The sequence below is a fragment of the Lissotriton helveticus genome, chromosome 1_1 (assembly GCF_964261635.1).
Source record: "Lissotriton helveticus chromosome 1_1, aLisHel1.1, whole genome shotgun sequence".
Taxonomy (NCBI): Eukaryota; Metazoa; Chordata; class Amphibia; order Caudata; family Salamandridae; genus Lissotriton; species Lissotriton helveticus.
In genome coordinates this window covers 1695922686-1695942376 of record NC_136057.1, presented here as the reverse complement: position 1 = coordinate 1695942376, position 19691 = coordinate 1695922686, and the positions used below count along the sequence as shown (strand labels likewise).

General features: G+C 45.2%; 1 protein-coding gene across 2 annotated transcripts in view; it reads right to left on the bottom strand.

The window, feature by feature from the left end:
- Positions 1-19691, bottom strand: part of LOC144831395 (methionine--tRNA ligase, cytoplasmic-like) — a 179760-nt gene that overhangs the window by 89743 nt on the left and 70326 nt on the right. For both annotated transcript variants that reach the window (XM_078688991.1, XM_078688990.1), the window contains exons 7-11: positions 18066-18181; positions 2505-2621; positions 2151-2354; positions 851-1052; positions 68-142 (exon numbers count right to left, since the gene is read on the bottom strand). In XM_078688991.1, the coding sequence (XP_078545117.1) occupies positions 68-142; positions 851-1052; positions 2151-2354; positions 2505-2621; positions 18066-18181 (714 nt within the window). The remainder of the gene's footprint in view (positions 1-67; positions 143-850; positions 1053-2150; positions 2355-2504; positions 2622-18065; positions 18182-19691) is intronic.

Here is a 19691-nt window from a genome sequence, read left to right as displayed (position 1 = left end):
AAATCCTTAGGGTGACATACTATTTTTCACAAGACAAAGTCACAAAATAATTACTAATATGTGGTACCTTTGGCAGGTCCAGGAACAGGTGCTTGGTCGATCTGATGACTGGAGACCCTTTGCACATCTTGCACTGAGGCTTCTGTAGTAAGTAATGCATCACACAACAAACTGTTACAGACACCCCAACAACATTTTTATTGGTAATGCGTGAACTCTTAATAGTATCCAACCGGTTAGAATATTATTGCTATCTTTAAACAATGTCAAAAATCTATTTTATAATTTATCCACTGTATGATATACACTTCTGTTAAGTGTTTGACTATTTAAATCTATGACATTCAGACTCCAAGTTGCTGTTTACAACCTACCCTGTCTTCCAACTTTAGGAAAACAACCTGAACTATAGCACAAATAACAACGTACTAATAAAGCTTTACTTTATGTAATATCCATCATAGCAGAGATGCATCTCCAATGACATCATGCTTACTCAAACAACAATAAGTAAACCACAGGAATCTTGTGTCAAACGTTTCAACAATGTGCAGACTTTTGAAAAACAAGTAATCTGTGGAACACTTTTTAAAGTGTACATTATTTCTTTCACAAAAATCCTATAAAAGAATTCTTAAAACGTCATAAAATGGCTTCTTTAGAACGTGCACAACTTTAAAAACGCGTACAGATTCTTTTCATAAATGTCAGGATTAATTCGTATAATGATAAAAAAACACTGAACACAGAGATCAATGTGGAGTGCTTTTGTTGTCAGATCGTGAATGAATAGAAACAAAGCATCTGAGCATTGGCATTCTTGACTATAAGCTTGCTTCTAGGATGTTACCTTGAGCTCCACAGCATTGATCAACTTCCCGCACTTGTCGCATTGATCCCCCCGGGCCTCCTCATAGTTGCAGAAGGGGCACATTCCCTCCACAAAACGGTCTGCAAGGAACTTCTGGCACTTCTCGCAGCGAAGCTGTTCCACTGTGTCCTTTAGCAAGAATCCCCTCTCCAGTAGGCGATTGAAAATGTCTTGGGCAATGCTGCATGTGCAAGGAAAAAAGATATAAAAGCATAGCAGAACGCAGCACAGTGCATTCCACCTCACACATCAAGGGGCAGATTTACAAGCCCCTTGCAACACTTTTACACCGCTCTTGCGTCACTTTCTGTGATGTAGCGGCAGAGTAAACAATGCGCCACATTGCGCTCATTTACAAAGTGACGCATCTAGGGAGATGTGTCACGTTGTAAAGCCCTGCGTCACATTATACCAGCATCAGGTATAATGTATGCAGGGTGGGCATTCCCACATAAAAAGCCATGTAGAACTGACGCAGTGAAATTTACATCATTTCACTGTGTCACTCTCTGCCTTCACTGCGTCAAAACCTTATGCCTGCTCAAACCAGGCGCAAGGCTTTTAAATGGGACTCACCTATCTGTTTTGGCGCATTGCTGGAGTTGCGTCCCTTTCATAAGCAACTCCAGCAATGCGTCACTTTTGGGTCAACAGATGTGTCATAATTTCTGACACATCTGTCAATCCTTGCGCGATGGTTGCACCATATTGTAAATACGGTGCAACCATGGTGGCGCAAGGGTTTCGTTTAGAGGCACAGGCAAACTGACGCATCTGTACAGATACGTCAGTTTCTTGTATATCTGCCCTCTAGTGTTTTTAGAAAAAATGGGGAAGGAACAGAATCTCATAAATACATCTTTAGATCGGTTCTTTTGATTAATTTAGTCTTCTAGGTATTTCGACCATTTTGGTATGATTTGTTAAGGTCACATTACTACTGCATGAGCTTTCTCTTCATTTAGAATACACAATCGTATGCCCGACTCATCCATTTTGATACTTGCATAACGCTCATGATTTGCCCTAAACACATCAGTAGGTTTCTTCTCACACTCCATTCTGAGGACACATACATGAACGTTCGACATCTTAACATTTTCGGTTATGCCTGTGCTCACACCTACTGATTTGCTACTACAAGCAGGTGTGCCTGTGCTGAAACTTATTTCTGGTGATATCCCCATGATCCAAACCTGCTGCCCAGCACACACGCCAACAGTGGAGCGGTTACACATCCTTCACCCGCTACAGAGCACACCAGTCTAGTGGTACCCACGTTGTCTGCTGAGGGGTGGTGGTCCTGCCGAAGTAGTCAAAGGAGATGTCAAACCACTTGTAGATTTGGGTGTGGATGGCAGCATACTTGTCGCATATCTCCTTTGGTGTGACCCCCTCCTCCATCGCCTTTGTCTCTGTTGCTGTGCCGTACTCATCTGTGCCACATACAAATAGGGTGTTCCAGTTGCGCAGGCGGCAGTACCTGGTCAAATGGAACAGAAGAGAGGTGAAGCATGGAAAATGTGTGTTTTGTCAAATTAATGAGTGCCCACCATCAGTCACAATGAGCATTCTGTGCCAGCAGGGAGGCTCTTGTGCAGTTGCTGCCAGTAGCATGTCAGGTTAGACCTACCTTGCAAAGACATCAGCGCTTAAGACACAGCCAATAATATTGCCGAGATGGGGCACATTGTTCACGTAGGGCAGGGCACTGGTAATAAGGATATTCTTCTCATTCTCCAGTGGGAGGCTAGGGAGGACCAAAAGATAACAGAAAATCAGGAGGAATCCACATAAAGAAGGGGCAGATGCAAAACATACAATCAATGGCTCAGCTGTCACTGAGCCAGTCTTTCTTATAGAAGAAACAACAGGTTAAGAATACATTTATAAACTCTTTTAGGGGCCAAGTACTCACTAACATAACTAATAGCCATTTGAAGGGGCAGGGCATATATACCATGTTTTCAGCTTGCATTTTAAGTAAACAAATAAACGTATACTGTCCCTCTTGGAGCTGTATGCATTTTTATCCACAAAAACATTTCCTAGAGAAAAAAAGAACTGAACTCTTTCTCCCTCTTAAAGATGTTGGGGATTCACAGTGCACTTTAAACAGAACTATGTCTTACTTACTTTTCCCGGACCATGATGAGCAAGTCACTTACTTTCGGTAAAGCGGTTTCTGGTGAATACTATACCTATTCCTTGCCTTTGTAATATCCCCCCCAGGTGCCTGACTGGATCAGGAAGTTTTCACAGCAGTGCTCCCGCACACTGCTCTGTGGAGCTGTGTGGTTCTGCACTGACCTTGCTCCGCCTCATAAGTGATGGAGCAGACCCAAATGACTCTACGCACCCTTGGTGTGGACAACAAAGCAATTCTTGGTACTAAAGGGCAGATTTCTAATTCAGAATTCTTTTTTTTTTTAGACGGTAAAAAGAGAGCACTTCACTGCGCAGGTAAGTGGGGGTGGCGGGGTCAGTGAGGAACCTGCGGTTGGATTGTCTCTACCAGAAAGAATCTTACTGGAGGTGAGTAACTTATTCTTCTGTTGGACACTCAAAACTACAGATTCATCATCTTTAAAATAGACACCAAAGCAGTACCTCCCAAGGTGGAAGCTCTAGTGAGTGGACTCAGACCAAGAAATTCCTAAGGACTGAAGAGGTGAAACACCCTTCCTGTCAAACCAGGCTGTGAAGGCAGCATTGCTTTGTGAAAGTGTGTAATGATGCCCACACCCTGGCCTTGCAGGTGTCAAAAACAAACACTCCACATGCCAACACTGTGGTAGCACCCCTGGACTCGTTGGAGTAAGTCCTCATTCCTTCTGGAGGCTGCCTCTTAACAGATGCGTGGCAGATCTTAATGCAGAGGACTATCCACCTTGACAAAGTCCTTTTCAGCACTGCCCTTCCTTTCTTTGTGCCGGAGAATCCACAAAAAGTTGCTCGTCCACTGGATGGTATTTGGTGTGATCGATGTAAAAGCTAAAGGCTCTTTTGGGGTATAGCCGATGGACTCTTTCCTCCTCTTTCGAGGGCAAAGGAGTAGCAAAGAATGTTGGGAGGGTTATGGAGGACTAACATTAAAAGGGTTCACAGACTTTTTGGCAACAAGGCCATCCTGGTCGTCAACACTTTCTTGGGGAAAAAAGTGGTTAGGGCAGCTGCACCAAGAGAGCTTGGAGCGCCCTCATGCAATGAGCTTAAGTGATCGCGATGAGATGACAGTTTTAAGTGTAGGAGACACCAACTGTGAATAGGCCTGAAGAGGACCAAATTAAGATTTACAGTGGCATCACAAACAGTTTAGAGAATTAAACAAGGACGGTTGGTAAGGTAAACACAAAAAAGCCACAACAGCCAATAAATATCCTTTTATTGGTGACCACTGCAAGACCTTGCTAGGCCAAAGAGAAAACAATCAATATAACACCCAACAATTTGGCTTTTAAGGGTCCATATTATGGACTTCACACCAAGCCACAAATCTGTCCCAGCACCCGGCATAACTGAACTTTATAGAGACGCACCTTGCAGAGAGACTGACATCCACAAACTTAGGTATTAGGTAGCGGCCGACTGTTAAAACGACTGTTAAAAAAATTAAAAAGAAAACTTTTTATTTTTGCTTTTAACTCATCTTGTTTTCTTTTAAAGAAAAGGGCTGCATTTATAAAAAAAAATGCTTTATTCAGAAGCAAACACAAACAGGTGGTCTGCTGGCCCTAACAAGCCACCTTCCTTGTGATTTTAGCGATTCCCAATACGTCACAAATTGCGACCTACCTCATGAATATTAATGAGGTGGCTCAATAGCGACCTACTGAGAATCGCTAACAGTGTAAAATACACTGTTGTACTTAGTTGTTAGCGATTTCCGAATAATGAATTGCAAAAATGTGCTATTAGGAAATCCAAACGGAAGTCTATATACATCTGGGCCGAGTCCTCAAGTGATAGGTTGGGGGTTCATGTAGATATCTAAGTTTCGTACAACTCTGCAAAGAATTAGAAGGGGGGTCCCAATATGTCTGCCAGCTGGAAGGACACCATTTGTTGATAACACTTTTGTGAGAAGTAGCTCAGTTTTTGTAGGTGTGGGAATTAGAAAGTTGGTGGCCAGTGTAGGAAACCTTTGCTGCAGTTATCCCCCCACTTTTAGCCTCTTTTTTAGCTACTAGATGCTGACATTCAACTGAATTGACAGTGCACTGAGGTGTGCTAACCAGACCTCAGTGCTAGTGCTCCACTCCTAAAACAAGGTTATGTCTAATTTGTCCACTATGCCCTATGCACCCCTGTAAGTCCCTAGTAAATGGTACCACAGGTGCCTAAAGCATGTGTACTAAAGAGCTACGGTATGCAGCATAGCTTATGCCGCACTTAGGTACCCACACACAAATTCCACACAGACTGCCATTTCAGACTGTGTGACATGGTGTAAACCATATTTGAAAACACGACATAGCACACTCCTGTGTGTCATGCGAAAGACACTGTGTTGACTATATGTTAGTCACCCCTACAGCAGGCCTTGGAGCCCCAAGGCAGGGTGCATTATAGCACATGTGAGGACAAACCTGCATGTGAGCAGGGAAGCCATCTTAAGGTATGTACTGGGCACTGGTCAAAACGAGTTTCCCAGCTACATAATGGCTTCACTAAAACCTATGGTGTTTGGAATCAAACACCTCATATTACTAAACCCACACTGATTCCAGTGATGGATTTACTAATACATGAACCTTAGAGGTACTCCTTGAACCCTACTAGTCTGCTGGCTGACTGGTCCAGTCCAGCCTGCCACCACAGACGAGTTTCCGACCCTTGGGAGGTGAAAGTTCAGGTCTCAGAGGTCAGAAACAATGCCTCCTCTAGAGACAGGTATTTAAATCTCCTCCTCCAGGAAGGGTAGTAAATCAGTATATCAAGGCAGGAGGTTTCAAAGGCATCTGCAGCCTTTAAGATGCAACCCAAGGCTTACCCAGACAGGGGAGTGGCACCCCCTGCCCCGGGGCCATTTGGCACCAGGACAGGCAGAAAAATTAGATATGCAGGAGGCGTGTTACACTGCCAGGCTGGACACACCTCTAGAAAGTTAGTGATGGCACCATCTTGTGTGTGGTGGAATTAGGTATTCTGGTAAAGGGTGAGACTCACTCCCTAAAGTAAGTGGTCATCCAGGGAGTGTACTGACACCCTTGGTATGTAGCCCATTGGCCACTACCCCCTCACTGCCCTTAACCCCCTAAATTGAGTAATTAGGGGACCCCCTGATACCAGGACTTCAAATTTCGACAGACAATGAGAAGAAGTGGACACAGAAGTGTGCTGTTATGTGAACAGAGCAACAGTGACTAACTTGATGCTAAACCTGCCAGCCTGCCTGCTTTCCCAGACAATCGTGGAAAAAACTGACCCGTCCTGCCACTGTGCAGACTCCAAAAAACCCAGAGGGGTGGCAGTGCTGTGTCAAACACCAGAGAAACTCCCTTGGAGTAGAGGAGTTATTGCCCTGCAGCCGCAGGCACCAAAGAAGCAAGGTCCAGATCACGGTCCTGCCGCTAACCGGGACTAGCAACCCTGAATCTGCCCATGAAGAAGTCACCGTAATCCTACAGGTTAGATTCATCCTCCCGCCAAGTGTGGGACGCCAGGACTAACCGGAGCAGCACAGCACAAATACCCTGGGTATCGAATCCCTTGCAGCAACCAAGGTTTGTTGTGCCCAGTCCACACACCAACGCCGAGGAAGACCAACCTGCATGTCAAGGGACCTCAGGGACAGTGAGACCCACATCGAGAATGACCCCCAGCTGTCCTTTTTGCCCCTCTTCTGCAAAAACAAGACAAAGAAAAACCCTCCACCTGCTGCCACCTCAAAGTGCCTCTGCACCCGCACCCCACAGCCTGAGTCCGAGAGTGGTGATAGTGCCAAAGGGGTATTGAGACCCTCAAAGGCTGAGCCTACCCTTGTGTTTGCCTAGACTTGCCTTCAGTCGCTGCCTGCAGGCTCTTTCTGCAGGCCCCCTCCAAATATGTGTCTCAAGCATGCAACCCGAAGCCAAAAGACATCACTGCACCCAAGTCCCACAGCCCGAGAAGTGAACCAATGGTGCCCCTACGTGCCCAAGCATCTCAAGGTTCGAGCCCCTCTGTGGGTTCAACTGGAATGCCCCCCCCCGTCCCTACTTTTTCCAACCTGACAGATCTCCACTGAAGTGAATAGGGCACCCAATGCTGTAAAGCACCTCTGAACCCCGCCGCCCCAGTGCCTCCTGAAGTGAGCTGTTGTTGCTGCCTTGGACCTTGCCCCATAATTTAAGGGCTGGAGAACAGTTATGTACGTCGTTGTTAAGTGCCGTAATTCTGTACATGTTTTTCCTTCATAGAATAACATTGACTCCCAAAAATTGGACTGTGTCAATTTTTGAAAACAGTTCACATTTCTAGTTTGAAAAGTACTTACCTGATTCCGATGATCATGGTTTCTTAATTCATAAGTATGTGTTATTTTTATAAATTGGTGTTGTATTTCTTCATTGTGTGAGTGTCTCATTTACTGCCTTTGTGTGTGCAATAAATGCTTAGTACTACCCTCTGATATGCATAACTGCTCGCCCACACTACAACAAAATAGAGCATTTGGGGTGTCATTTGTGCCTCTGTAAACCAACTGGGATTTGCCTGGACTCTTTACACACTGTACCTCTTTTTAGACAACTATATAGAGCCAGGTTACTACAGCCATCCAGTGGCACACCACAGTAAGAGTAATGCTGGGAGGATTTCCTGCTATATATAGTCTGAAGGTTGCCAGAAAGATCCAAATATGATTTGTGTATCGTCATCGTCAGTATAAAAAAAGAAGAGGACTTCTTTGGATTGGAGAAGTAATCCCAAAAGAGTACAACAGATGTTAAATAGGAGTACCAACAGGATTGCACGGAATGGACACCACAGCTAATAGGTTTAGGGCTGGACGAAGAAAGAGGTTTGGAGTTCGAGGGGTGAGGAAAGATTGAGTCGGTTTCAAGGATTGTAGGTCATACCCTAACTCTTGGATTTTTGACCGGAGTATGGCATCTTTGAAGGAGATGAATGCTGCTGACAAGTCTAGTAAGATGAGCAGAGCAACACCTCCACCGGCAACAGATAAGAATTGCTCACCTAGAACTATGGTCACCACCAGTACTGTGCCGTGGCAAGATCTAAAGCCTGTTGTAATAGACAGAGAAGGTTGCTGGCCTCTAAGAATAATTGTAGATGATTAAAGGCCAGTTTCTCTAGGACATGGGGCAAAAAGGTAGCAGAGAAAGATGCCAGAAATGAGTGGAAACTGAAGGTGAAATATTTGGCTTTTTTAAAAGTGGCCTAATCATGGTTTCCATTGCTAAGCTTCTTTCTTCAAAGAGGGATTGCACAACTTGGTCACACTAGGGATAATGTGTGGGGGTTAAAGGTTTCATAACCCTGGCTTGATAAAGGTAGCCAGATGAATCAGAGGGTCTAGATTAAAAATATTTCTGGTAATTCATGTGAAATGATTTATCTGAACAAAAATACTTCTTGGGTGGTAGAGAGGAAGGGCCAACTCGCAACTCGAGTGATTGCCCTAAAGTGAAACAAATTCTCAAGTTTAAATGAGGCTGGGTAGTCTCAATTTTAGTGAGGAAAGAAATTCTGAGAGATCATTGCAGAATTCCAGTGATGGAGAATTTGATTTTGACATGCTATTAGAGCTGCCAAATTCTCAATAGTCCTGAAGAGTTTACTGCTTGGACTAGAGGCATAACTAACACAGGAGGAGAAATAGTCAAACTTTGCCCAATGTATATGTCGTTTATATTCAACTAGTGCATCAACATATTGCAGGTTGACATCCTGTGCATAGTTCAGCCTCCATTGCCTCTCAGCTCTTTTTAGGTCTCGCCTAGACGAAAGCAAAAGCGAAGCTTTTGCTGTCTAGGGAGACAACTTATGTCGCCACTTTCCAGGGATTCCGGGGAATGTAGACAGCAGACTGTGACGAGCTTGTCCTCCTGGCGATTGTATCTCGTGAGCGCGCACGTCGCGTCGCCGTCCCTGCTATTCCCATGCACAGAAAGGCTCCCGCACGCATGCGCACATACACACACTGCATACACACACACACACACGCACCCCCCTTTAACAGACACACGCGCAGACAGACACACGCACGCACAGACACACTACAACAGACACACGCGCACACCCCACCCCCACTCACCCCTCCTCCTCCGTAACACACTCACCTGTTCTGGCGGTGCTCGGCGTGCCTCTCGGGCGGCGGTTGCGCTTTGCGGGGCACTCTCACCACATGAGAGCCCCGCCTTCTTCATGCGCCCGGCCGCTCTTCACCCGGTCCCCCATCTCGGGACCGGGACTCGATCAGGAGCCCTCGGGGCTCCTCGGACAGTGGCTTCTCTCTCGCGCCGCGATGGGGGCGGGACTTCCGGTTGGGGCCGCGCTGCGATTGGCCGGCTGCCCAACCGCTTCCGGGTCGTCGCAGGCAGCGCGGCGGCCCGGCGGGAAGCGGGAACTTGTTCAACATTTCCTCTTTTCTTTCGGAATGCCCGTGAGCCCGCCGTCCCGCGGGAGCAGCTGGTAGGTGCCACCAAAGTCTCGCACTTCTTTACTCCGATTAATAAAATACAATAGTTAGGTTGCACGCTTACTTGCGGTGTCCAGCTTAGGACTTTTGCGGTGGTCAGATTTTGAGAACCCATTAAGGAGCTGTTGTCTGAAGAAAGCAGAGTAGGGTTCTTGTGGTTTTCTGAGTCTTTTACCTTTTACCAGTACAGGTGTGAGGAGTGTTTTCTGAGGCAATTGACTTTTCTGGGGATAAGCGGTCTGTCGTTCTACAAAGAGTTAAGAAAGTGCCCCTAATAAGCCACACGTGAAGCCATCTCCCTTTGTTTTCCTCTTTGAACAGAGTGTAATTGAAAGATGCACCCATTGGTTTGGGGAGGGGGGGGGGGCGTAGTGTGGTGTGGCGTGTGAGGCGCAGGAATCCTTCACAGCAGATCGTTTGAGACTGACCCTGCCTGGTCCACACAACAAACCATCATTTGTGTACAGCGCATGCGCACAGCTGCTCTAGCTGTTGTGCGCCCCTCATTTACTCCTGGTCAGGGGAGCACTTTATAAAACTATTAACTATTCGCAAGAAGGGATCACCGGTTCATCACAGCGCTGACCCTATGAACCAGTTCGCCTGTGACAATGTGTCAGGGTTCAACTAGAAAACCAAAAACTGCGACATAAAAAAATTCATAGTTAATATGGAGTAAAACGGCTGAAGCCTCGGAATCTAAAAGCACCGCTGTCCGCTCGGATGTGACAGCCGAAGAAGAGCAGGCCGGAGGTGAGGGATCACTGCAGCCAAAACGCGGTTCAGCTCGCACTCCCTTCGCAGCTGGCTCCTTCGCATGTACAGTGGACTTAACTACAGCTACACATGAGACAAATAACAGCCACACTTTGAGAAAAGTTTAAACATTCCTCCCCACTAAGCAGCTGGTGAGAGTTGAGGATCATCAGCGTTTGCGCCTGGTCAGTAGGTAGGGTAAGGGCGGTGGCCTGTGCTGGTGGCTTTTAGCTTCTGACTCTCATTGGTGCTACTAGCCTTGTTGCTACAAACTGTGTGTACCCGTATACTACTGGCGCCCTACGTGTGTACCTACTGGTGTCTTAACAGAGCCTCGGTCCTGTCCGGTGCAAAATAACTTCCTGCTACATTACTTCGCAGGATTTACTATTTCATAGATTGACATGATGACATTATTCCCCCATCATTCAGGTGGGGGATTCTCCGTAGTTCATGTTTGCTGGGTGCAAAACCTAAGAGCCCACTCAGCCCTGGATGATCAGCGGCTCAGATTTTACACCATACGACTAGAGAATGGAAGGGCGTCCTCATAAGAATGCTTTCTTTGACGTTTTTGGATTTTTGTGGCAGATTATTTTTTAAAATGCTTCTCACTGTGATTAATCTTTAACTTCTCACGGTCACATTTGCAGAGGTTGACTGTTTTTGTTGTTGTTTATGTTTTGCTCCTTTTGTGATTGGATGGCTAATCCCTGGGATGGGAATCACTATCCTCCTCATGACTGACACCATCAAAGAGAAAGTCCTTTTTACATATCTTGTTCCCTTTCAGCCCTTCTACCTTCATCTATTATTCTTTTCCTACCCTCCCCCTTGCTACCAAACCCTTTCTACTTCCTGCTTCTCCCATTTCTCTATCTTTCACCACAGACCCTCTTCCCTGCTTGTTTGCCATCTCTCTCTCTCTCTACTTCTCTCCACCCCCTCCCTCCATCTTCTCACATTCCATTGTTTCTTCTCCTGGATAATCTCTACGACAATCCTTCTCCCTCAGCCTCTCTATCCGTCCTCCTTTCTTTTTGCCTCTTCTATCATCCCTCATTCTCACAATCTGTTTCTCCCCCTCCGTCTCTCTACTCCCCCCTTTCTCCCCTCTTCTGCACCATCCCATTCCTCCCAACATTCTCTCTGTCCTAGGCTGTTGCCTTCCCACCCTACTACCTTCCTATTTTATTCATTTTATGTCCTCCCTCCCTGGTCCCACATTCCATTTCTACTCCATTCACCCCTCCTTTCTCTCTCGTTCCAGTCTGCCCTCCCTCTTGTACTTTCATTTTCCTTTTCGCTCTCCTGACCTCCTATCGCTCGTTCCGCCCTCACTCTGTCTATCTTTCTACCGCCGTCACTCTATTTATCTATCTATCGCCCTCACTCTATTTATCTATCGCTCTCACTCTATCTTTGGCCCTCCCTCTAGCTATCTATCGCCCTCACTGTATCGCACGACCACAGCATCACTCGGGGGAACCACAACATCACTCGGCGCCACCACAGCATCAATCTGTGCAACCATTCAACAACAACTGATTCAAATATGTTCTCTCAATGTTTCAAGCTTTATTACAAATGCCACAAAAAAATTTAATATTTCACTTCTGTTCTTGGATTTTGTCACAATAAAATACACTGAACATAATCTTCGCAAAAGTTATTTACAAAAGTTTAAGCTATTGCCATTATAAATTACAATAACTTTTATTTAAGTATTAATTATTTGAAAAAATTAAAAGCCATTGTTATTTGTAATATCAATACATCTAAGTCACGTAAATACAACACATATTGCATTACAAATGCTATAGGTGTCACATTTGCAAAAGTTATAACTATTGGCATTGTAAATGGCAAAGCTATTAATTTTGCTATTTTCAAAAACAAAACATAAATAAAAAATGTGTCATTTACAATACCAATAGCTCAAACTTTCCTAATGCGAGACCTATTGCATTGCAAATGCTTGTTTTTCCTAGTTTTACTTTTGCATGATTGGGGTGAACCATAGATTTCATTTCGAGCCTGATCTGATGTGGCAGGCATGGTGCCAAAAAGATAAGACAGCCTGTCCCCTAAATCACGGCTTAGGGGATAATAAGAGGTTGGAATGGTGCCAACAACCTCCGGGAGGTAAACGATATTTCCAATTTCTCACTTTAACTTTGGATTTAGGGAGAAGAAAATGTAGTGATTGACATGCTGTAAGTTGGTCTGTCCAGGGCAAAAGCACTGCATCACATTTAATGTCAGCAGTGCAAAAAATGGTATCTCACCTGCTAGGCAAGAGAGTTCAGTGCTCATCACTGAAACATTATAGACTTCATGGTCTTTTAGGCAATTTTTTGAATAAATTGATAGTTAGTCTGGCCAGTAATTTAAAACACCTAATGTAAGATGACGTTGTTTAATGCAAAATTATCTATGATGGCATGAGCCAGTTCAGTCTAATATGGAGGTGTATGGTAAACTCAAATAAATGTTAAACTAAGATGGCTCCAGTTTGCATTCACAATCAAGGATTATTACTTTGTAAGTATTTTGAGAAAGTTCAAGTTTAAATAGGTTTTTGTAAATTAAAGGCATTTAATTCTCAATATTGCTGCTGCAAATGTGTATTAAGGGAGAGCAGCTGGTGGCATGAATTCATCATCAAGTCTAGAAGGTAGCGGCCTTGTGGAGTCAGGTTTGCTTTAAGCAGCAGACGTCTAGCATGTGGGTTTCACGAAATCCCGCTATTTCCAACGGGTGTTTAAAAGCAGAGAGTATATAAAATGGTTTTGTGTTTGAATATATTGAATACATTCTGGATATGTGAGAAGACAAGCATGCAAGTTATCCACAAACATAGAAGTAATATGTATTCCTCATAGCTGGGGAAAAGAATAAATACACCAAAGAACCAGAACCAGATTCCTACAAAAAAGAACTGTAGACCATACAGAGGCTCCCCCTGTCATGGACCCACCCAACGAATAAATCCACTACTCATTGTATGGCTACAGAAAACGAACAGAAACCGCGCATAACAGCATACATTAGATTTGAGTAATGCCCTCTGGCGTAGCCCACCGAGAACGTAACACATGTCAGAGACTCAGTCACCATAAAAGCAGGGCAAGCCCAGTGTTAGTGAGTGTCTGGGGCTAGGTATTCAAGAAAAGGGTTCCAGATAGAGTTGAATTCAATCAACTGATCATTCCCTTTGTTGACTGATTTTCCAAAGGTGGCAAACAACGCCATTGCCTCGTACCAATCCGATATCAGAGGTGGAGTAATAGATTTGCATTTTGCAGTGGTCAGTGAAGATGCAAGCCTTAAGCAGCCATGGGAGGTGAAACAGTTGATGGAGTCGGTGTCATGCAGAAATGCCTTCTGTAGGGAGTATAAATGACTGGGGATGCTTGGACAGGCCCAGAGGATATCCACTACCAGTTGGCTACAACGGCAGCAGTTGGAATGAGGGGTAATATGGGCCTGATGCAGTTTATGCAGAGACCAGTGACGGTCATGCAGTATTTTGAAATTACTGAACTTTAGAGGCGCCTCCATTAGGCCTCGGTCTTAGAGGGATGTCAAGTCAGCCCCTTTATCATCTTTGTAAGCCTTCTGGCTCTTCCTAGACTACACGTCTTGTAATTATTTCTTCTTCGGCTTAGAGTACATGTAGGAGAGTAGGGTCTCCTATCCTATGGTCACCCAATTTTTTGCTTTTTGCTTCACTGGTTTCCAACTTAATGTGGCTGTGGGCCTGCGAATCAGACCCACAGCCCTGCTGTTCTCTCTCTAAATTCGCACCATGTACTTTAGGTACATCACCAATTGGGATTTGGGTCACTCTTATGAGTCCCTGTACAGTGTACTATAGGTACCCAGGGCATAGGTGCACCCAAGACCTACCAGGGGGTGCAGCATATATTTTGCCACCCCTGGCTGGCCATCCAAACTGACACAACTGGCAGATCACTCAGCTGGGGCAAGGTCGTGTAATCACCCCTTGCTTAGGTATAGTATTACTATATCTAAATTTATATCTAGACACATATGCACCTATAAGTCACTCCTATGGCAGGCCTTAACAATCCTGGAGGCAGAATGCTTGGTTTTATGTGAGATGGTGCTCTAGCATGAGCTGAGCCTGTCTGCAGTTTTCGGAATTATGTCCTTATAGCTGTTCTAGGATATTGCCATACCATATACTCTTAAGTGCATTATAATCCTCGCGGTTATTGCTAACTTTGGTTTGGCTTTATCAAAACATGTCGTGTAAGGTGTTATACGCTTTGGAATACTACCCCCGCCAGTTCTGCCGACGGGGGTAGCATTCCACCCTTCTAGAGGGAGAAGACATGTTACTTTCCTTAATCCCGGTTAAAGTTAACCAGAGCCTCAGCATCACAAAATGGATGCTGCTGCCACAGACACAAGTCTGACCTCCTGCTGCTGGGAGCCCTTCCAGCGAGGGAGGCTTGGACAATAGGTTTCCTGTCACAGGGAGGTGCTAGCACCACCCCAGACAGGAGATAGTGGATTAGGGCAGGGAGGGCTGAATGAAACGAGACACTGCCTGGGGGACACAAGGTGTCCCATGCATAGTCCAGTTCAAACCGGTGCTGGGGCACTCCAGCCCCAGCTCTGGCACGAAACTGGACAAAGGGAAAGGGGTGTAACCACCCCCTTCCTGAGTCCCACCCATAGGAGGGACCTAGCAGGTAATCCAGCCCCTTGATTTGGTATAAAGGTAGGAGCTGTGTCCCAAGACTTTAGATAATCCTGACTGAAACTCTGATACGAAACCCTGGACCCTTCGACATCCTACTCGACGTAGAAGACTGAAGAATCTCCCTTGTGGTCAAGGAGTGACCACCCTGTACAAGCAGGCACCATCAAGCGCTCAACGGTTTGCTTTGTTGTTGCTCCGCCGGAGCTCGAACGACAGAGCCTGACAAGAACCAGACTTCCAGACATCCAACAGCCCTATCCACAGCCACAGCAAAGCTGAGACCCGTGGAGGCAACGAGAGACGTGGGACCGGCCATCTTGGAAAGCCAGTGAAGTACTTTCTGTGTAGCTCCTGAGGCACCCTCGAAGCTGTGCATTGGGGATTGAGAAGCCCCAGCCCCGAGCATCCTTTGCACCGAAGATCCCCTCTCCACACTCACCGAGTGCTGCGTGGGGCCCTTTTGCATTATCCTGCTCGACGCGTCTGTCTGGTCACTTGCCCGTTGGCTAGTGGCCTCTGTGACGACGAACCTTTGAATTTTCAACGCTGGTCTGGTTGCTCAAGACTGGCCATTGCTCCCCTGAAAAGGAGCAGTCCATCAGACCTTGCTGGTCTGATCCAGAAGCCATCTTCGATTCCTGCCTGGGTTGCATTCGCAAAGGCCTGTTCATTCCGAATCGAGAACCGACACCGCCTTCAGCGAGAACCTTTGTGGGACAGTCCGTGCCCAGCTCCTGGTCGTCGTCGACACCTCCTGGTCCACGTGGCAGCGGAGACAAGCTTCACGACATCACCTGATTGCAACCCGACATCGCCTGGTTCCTTCCTGGTCACTGGCTAGTGACCAGACTCTGTCCCCTCTGCTTTCAGGTACTCTACATCTTCGATCCACCCTTGGATCCAACCGGACTCTTCTCTCCTGGTCGCCTGCAGCATCTTTTCTCCAAGGCTCCATAGAACTCCACGACGAAACCCAACACACTTTGACACCTATACACCCGCTTCCTGTGGGTGAGGTAACGCAAGTACTGCGGTGCTCCTGTAGAGATTTACATCCCTAGTGTCCTAGTTTAAAGTGGTTAAGTTCTAGTCCAGTCGGAAGACTTCCCAATCTGCAACTTTCTAACTTTACGCACCCATTGACTTCTATTGGTGCATGCGTGTGCATTTAGACACTGCACCCGCATCCTGTGGGCCTCCCACGTCCTAACTGCTGTTAGTCCAGTCTAGCCCCAGCGATTTCCAAGGCCCTAGGCCTTACCATTGTTCGTGACGTGGTACTTATACCACTATTTTAGTATATGGTTTTACGGGCCACCAGGGCCTATCCATATTTGTGCAACTTTTGTTTGTTATAGTAAGTTCCTTGTTATACGCTTGTGCTCCTGTGCTCATAAAGAGTTAAGGGGATCTATTTATAAATAAATACATATATATTTTGAATATATAACCTGTGTGGTGTCCTTTCATTTTGTATTAAAAGGTTTGCATACGGTAAAACAGCTGGCTTCACATGCCCTCTTGAGTTTAGCCTAAGACTGCTTTTGTCCATGCTACCACTAGGATAGCTGGTCTAGAAGGTTGACTTTACAACCATCACCATAAGGGTTGTTTGGACTGGTGCAATGTGCTCACTAGAATAATGAACATCATATACCAGGCCAACTTCTCACAGTACAGTTCTGAAATTATCACTGTGTAGATGTCATTAATGTAGAGGGATGGCATTGTAAAAGGTCCACTGAGCTTTTTGGAAAGGCAGCTAATTAACTGTGTGTAGTTACAGGTAATACAATGGTTTTCATTTTTGTGTCACAATTGAGGGGTAGCGACCAGTAAGAGAAAGAATGAAAATACTTACCACCTAGAGCAGAGAGGGTGGAATCACATGTATTAGTGAATGGAGGCAGTATGGCTGGCAGCGTTTGGGTGCGGACAAGCTTGCTTTTGGCATGACCGTGCAGCAGCCATTACTAAAGAGGGGCTCAAAGGGCTCAAAAGTCTCAAAAGTGTGGTACAATAAACACTAGAGCAAAACTCACACATAGAGCAGACCCCTCACTCAGATGGTATTTCAGGAAAATGGACCCCTCAACATACTGGCAGTAAGCATTGTGCTATGGCTGGTAAGGAGAAGGCCCTTAGAGGAAAATTCAAATAAGGATCGATTTAGCTTAAATCGAGGCCAAATACAAAGGTATTAACAAATTAGGCAGTCCGCAGCACAATAACGCATGAAAGAGGGTTACACGTGGTACAAATACATAACAGGTAGGTGCAAGGTATTGCAAGTAGGAGGAGAAAGGGCCTTGGAAAGAACGAGTAGCCTACATTAAGGATGAGACAGTGATAGACACAAACTAATCCCCACCCCTCATTGGCAGTCTCAAAATAGGTTCTGAAAGGGGCAGTTCATTGAACACTAGAGTGAGACCCGCAGGGGAAGCAGATCCCTCACTCAAAATGATTTAGATGAAGACAGAAATGCGTTGCGATTCAGATCCTTGACCAACTGGCCACAAGTGTGGTGCTAAGGCATATAAGGAGAATGCCCTTCGAGGAAAACAAAAAAAAGAGTCTTGGATTACCTTTTAAAATGTCCAAGCAAACTGCCTCAAATATAGCTAAAAACTAGGTTGAGAGCAATATAAAATATGCACACTTTATTCCACAACATAAACAACATTTCATAAAGCAAACAGGCTCTGGCAAAAACAAAATAGAAGGCACACGTTTTAAAACCAAGACAGATTGAACTGAACACAGAATAAATATGCCACATGTTTGAAGAACACAGTTGACTCCCCAGCCCATAACTACAACCTTCATCAGGGAAACCTCTCTTCAAAAGGTGGAGCAGAGGACCAAGTGACACAGACTGGATTTTTACATTGTCAAATGGGCAATTTTCTTCAGAGATCTATTGCCAGAAAACTGAGAAGGCTCATTGGGGTTTCCATTTAAAATGCCATATGATCAAAGCCCCAGATAAGTCACTATTTCGGCTGTTTCCCAGCCTTGCAATCCCTGGGCTACGGTTTTGCTTCAATACCACTTACATCGGGTGGTGCCGCTGGCGGATCCTTGGACACGCAGACAAGCCCTTCGTCCAGACTTCTGTCGCTTTAGCAATCTCCTCATCAGACAGGAGGCACTGAGCAGAAGGCTCTTCTTCCTGTTTAGACCGAGAGAGAGGAAAAAGATTGTCAGTAGATTTTTTTTTTTTTTTTTTTTTTTATTCAAATCTTTTTTATTGAAGATTGGAGAAAATGAAAGCAAGGACAATACAATAAATCTTCCAATACATATATGGATGCAGTATTGGCACAATGACGCCTACAATAATCAAATGAACAGAGAAAAAATAGGGAAAGGAAAGGAGGAAGAAGAGAAAAAGGAGGAAGAAGAGAAAAAGGACAGATGTATCAATATATCAGTAGCAATCGGTTTACAGAAGCACGGGTCACATTGCAGGCAACAATAAGTACACAGTAAAGCATTCAAGCGTGGAAAGCATTTAAAGCATTTAAACGTGGAAAAATGGGGCCAAACAGAGAGACTGAATTCTATAAAGACAGACAATCTGTTGAAGTTTGTATCACGGAGGCTCAAAGTGGGAGGATGACGCGTCCAAGTAGGACCACAATTTTTTGTTAGAAGGCTTCCATGTGGCCAACTGTAGTGCCGGATTGTCCGCCCCTCTCAAGAAGGAAAGCCATTCCAGCCATATTTTAAAGTTGACTTCAGCAACATTTTTCCATTTACAGAGAACGACCTTGCACGCCAATGTCAACATGATATCTAGCAGGTGTCGGTCATGTATGTCAGGTAATTGTGCTTCTAAAGGGGCCAAAATGACATATACAAATTCCTGAACGGGTGAGATTCCAAATACTTGTTGAATATATGCAAATATCCTTAGCCAAAATGATCTTAATAGGGAACAATCAAAAAGCATGTGCGCCAGGTCTCCAGGTGCTGCCTGGCAGTTGCAGCAATTAGGCGTGTCCTTCAGATTACATTTAAACAGCTTCTGAGGGGTCCAGAAAACTCTGTTCAGCAACATGTATTTCGTTTGACATAGAATCGGGGACACCTTATTTGATAATGCAGTGTTGTGTATTACCTCCCAATCTATTGATATACCTGTCGAGTTAGGTTCCGACTCCCACTTGCTTTCCATTAACTTATGTGGTTTCTTGGGCAGGGGGAGGAGCAATTTATATATTCTGGATACAAAATGGTCAGCATGGTACAGTAGCCGAAGACGTGTCAATAGCCATGGTAAATCTGTAGTGAGGGCACGCCTAGAGATAGCGGCTTTCAGTTTCAAGAATTGATAGAATTCTATGGGTGGCAAATTAAATTTCTCTTGCAGTGTCGAAAAAGGTATGGGCATACCATTTTCATAAAGGTCATTCACCATATGGATACCATGTTTAGCCCACAACTCCCAATAAAGGGTTTTCCCCTCTATCCGAAACATAGGGTTATGCCATATCGAGAGTAGGGTAGATTTCTTAATCACCGAATCAGTTTTATGGGACTGGTCAAGCCTGAGGAGTGCCCTTCTGGTATTTAGTAGGATGTATTTGGAGTGAGGAAAATGGGTCAAGTCCATGCTGAGGAGAGCCGAGAGGGGTGCATGTGCCATTAATGATCGTTCAATAGATAACCATACTGGA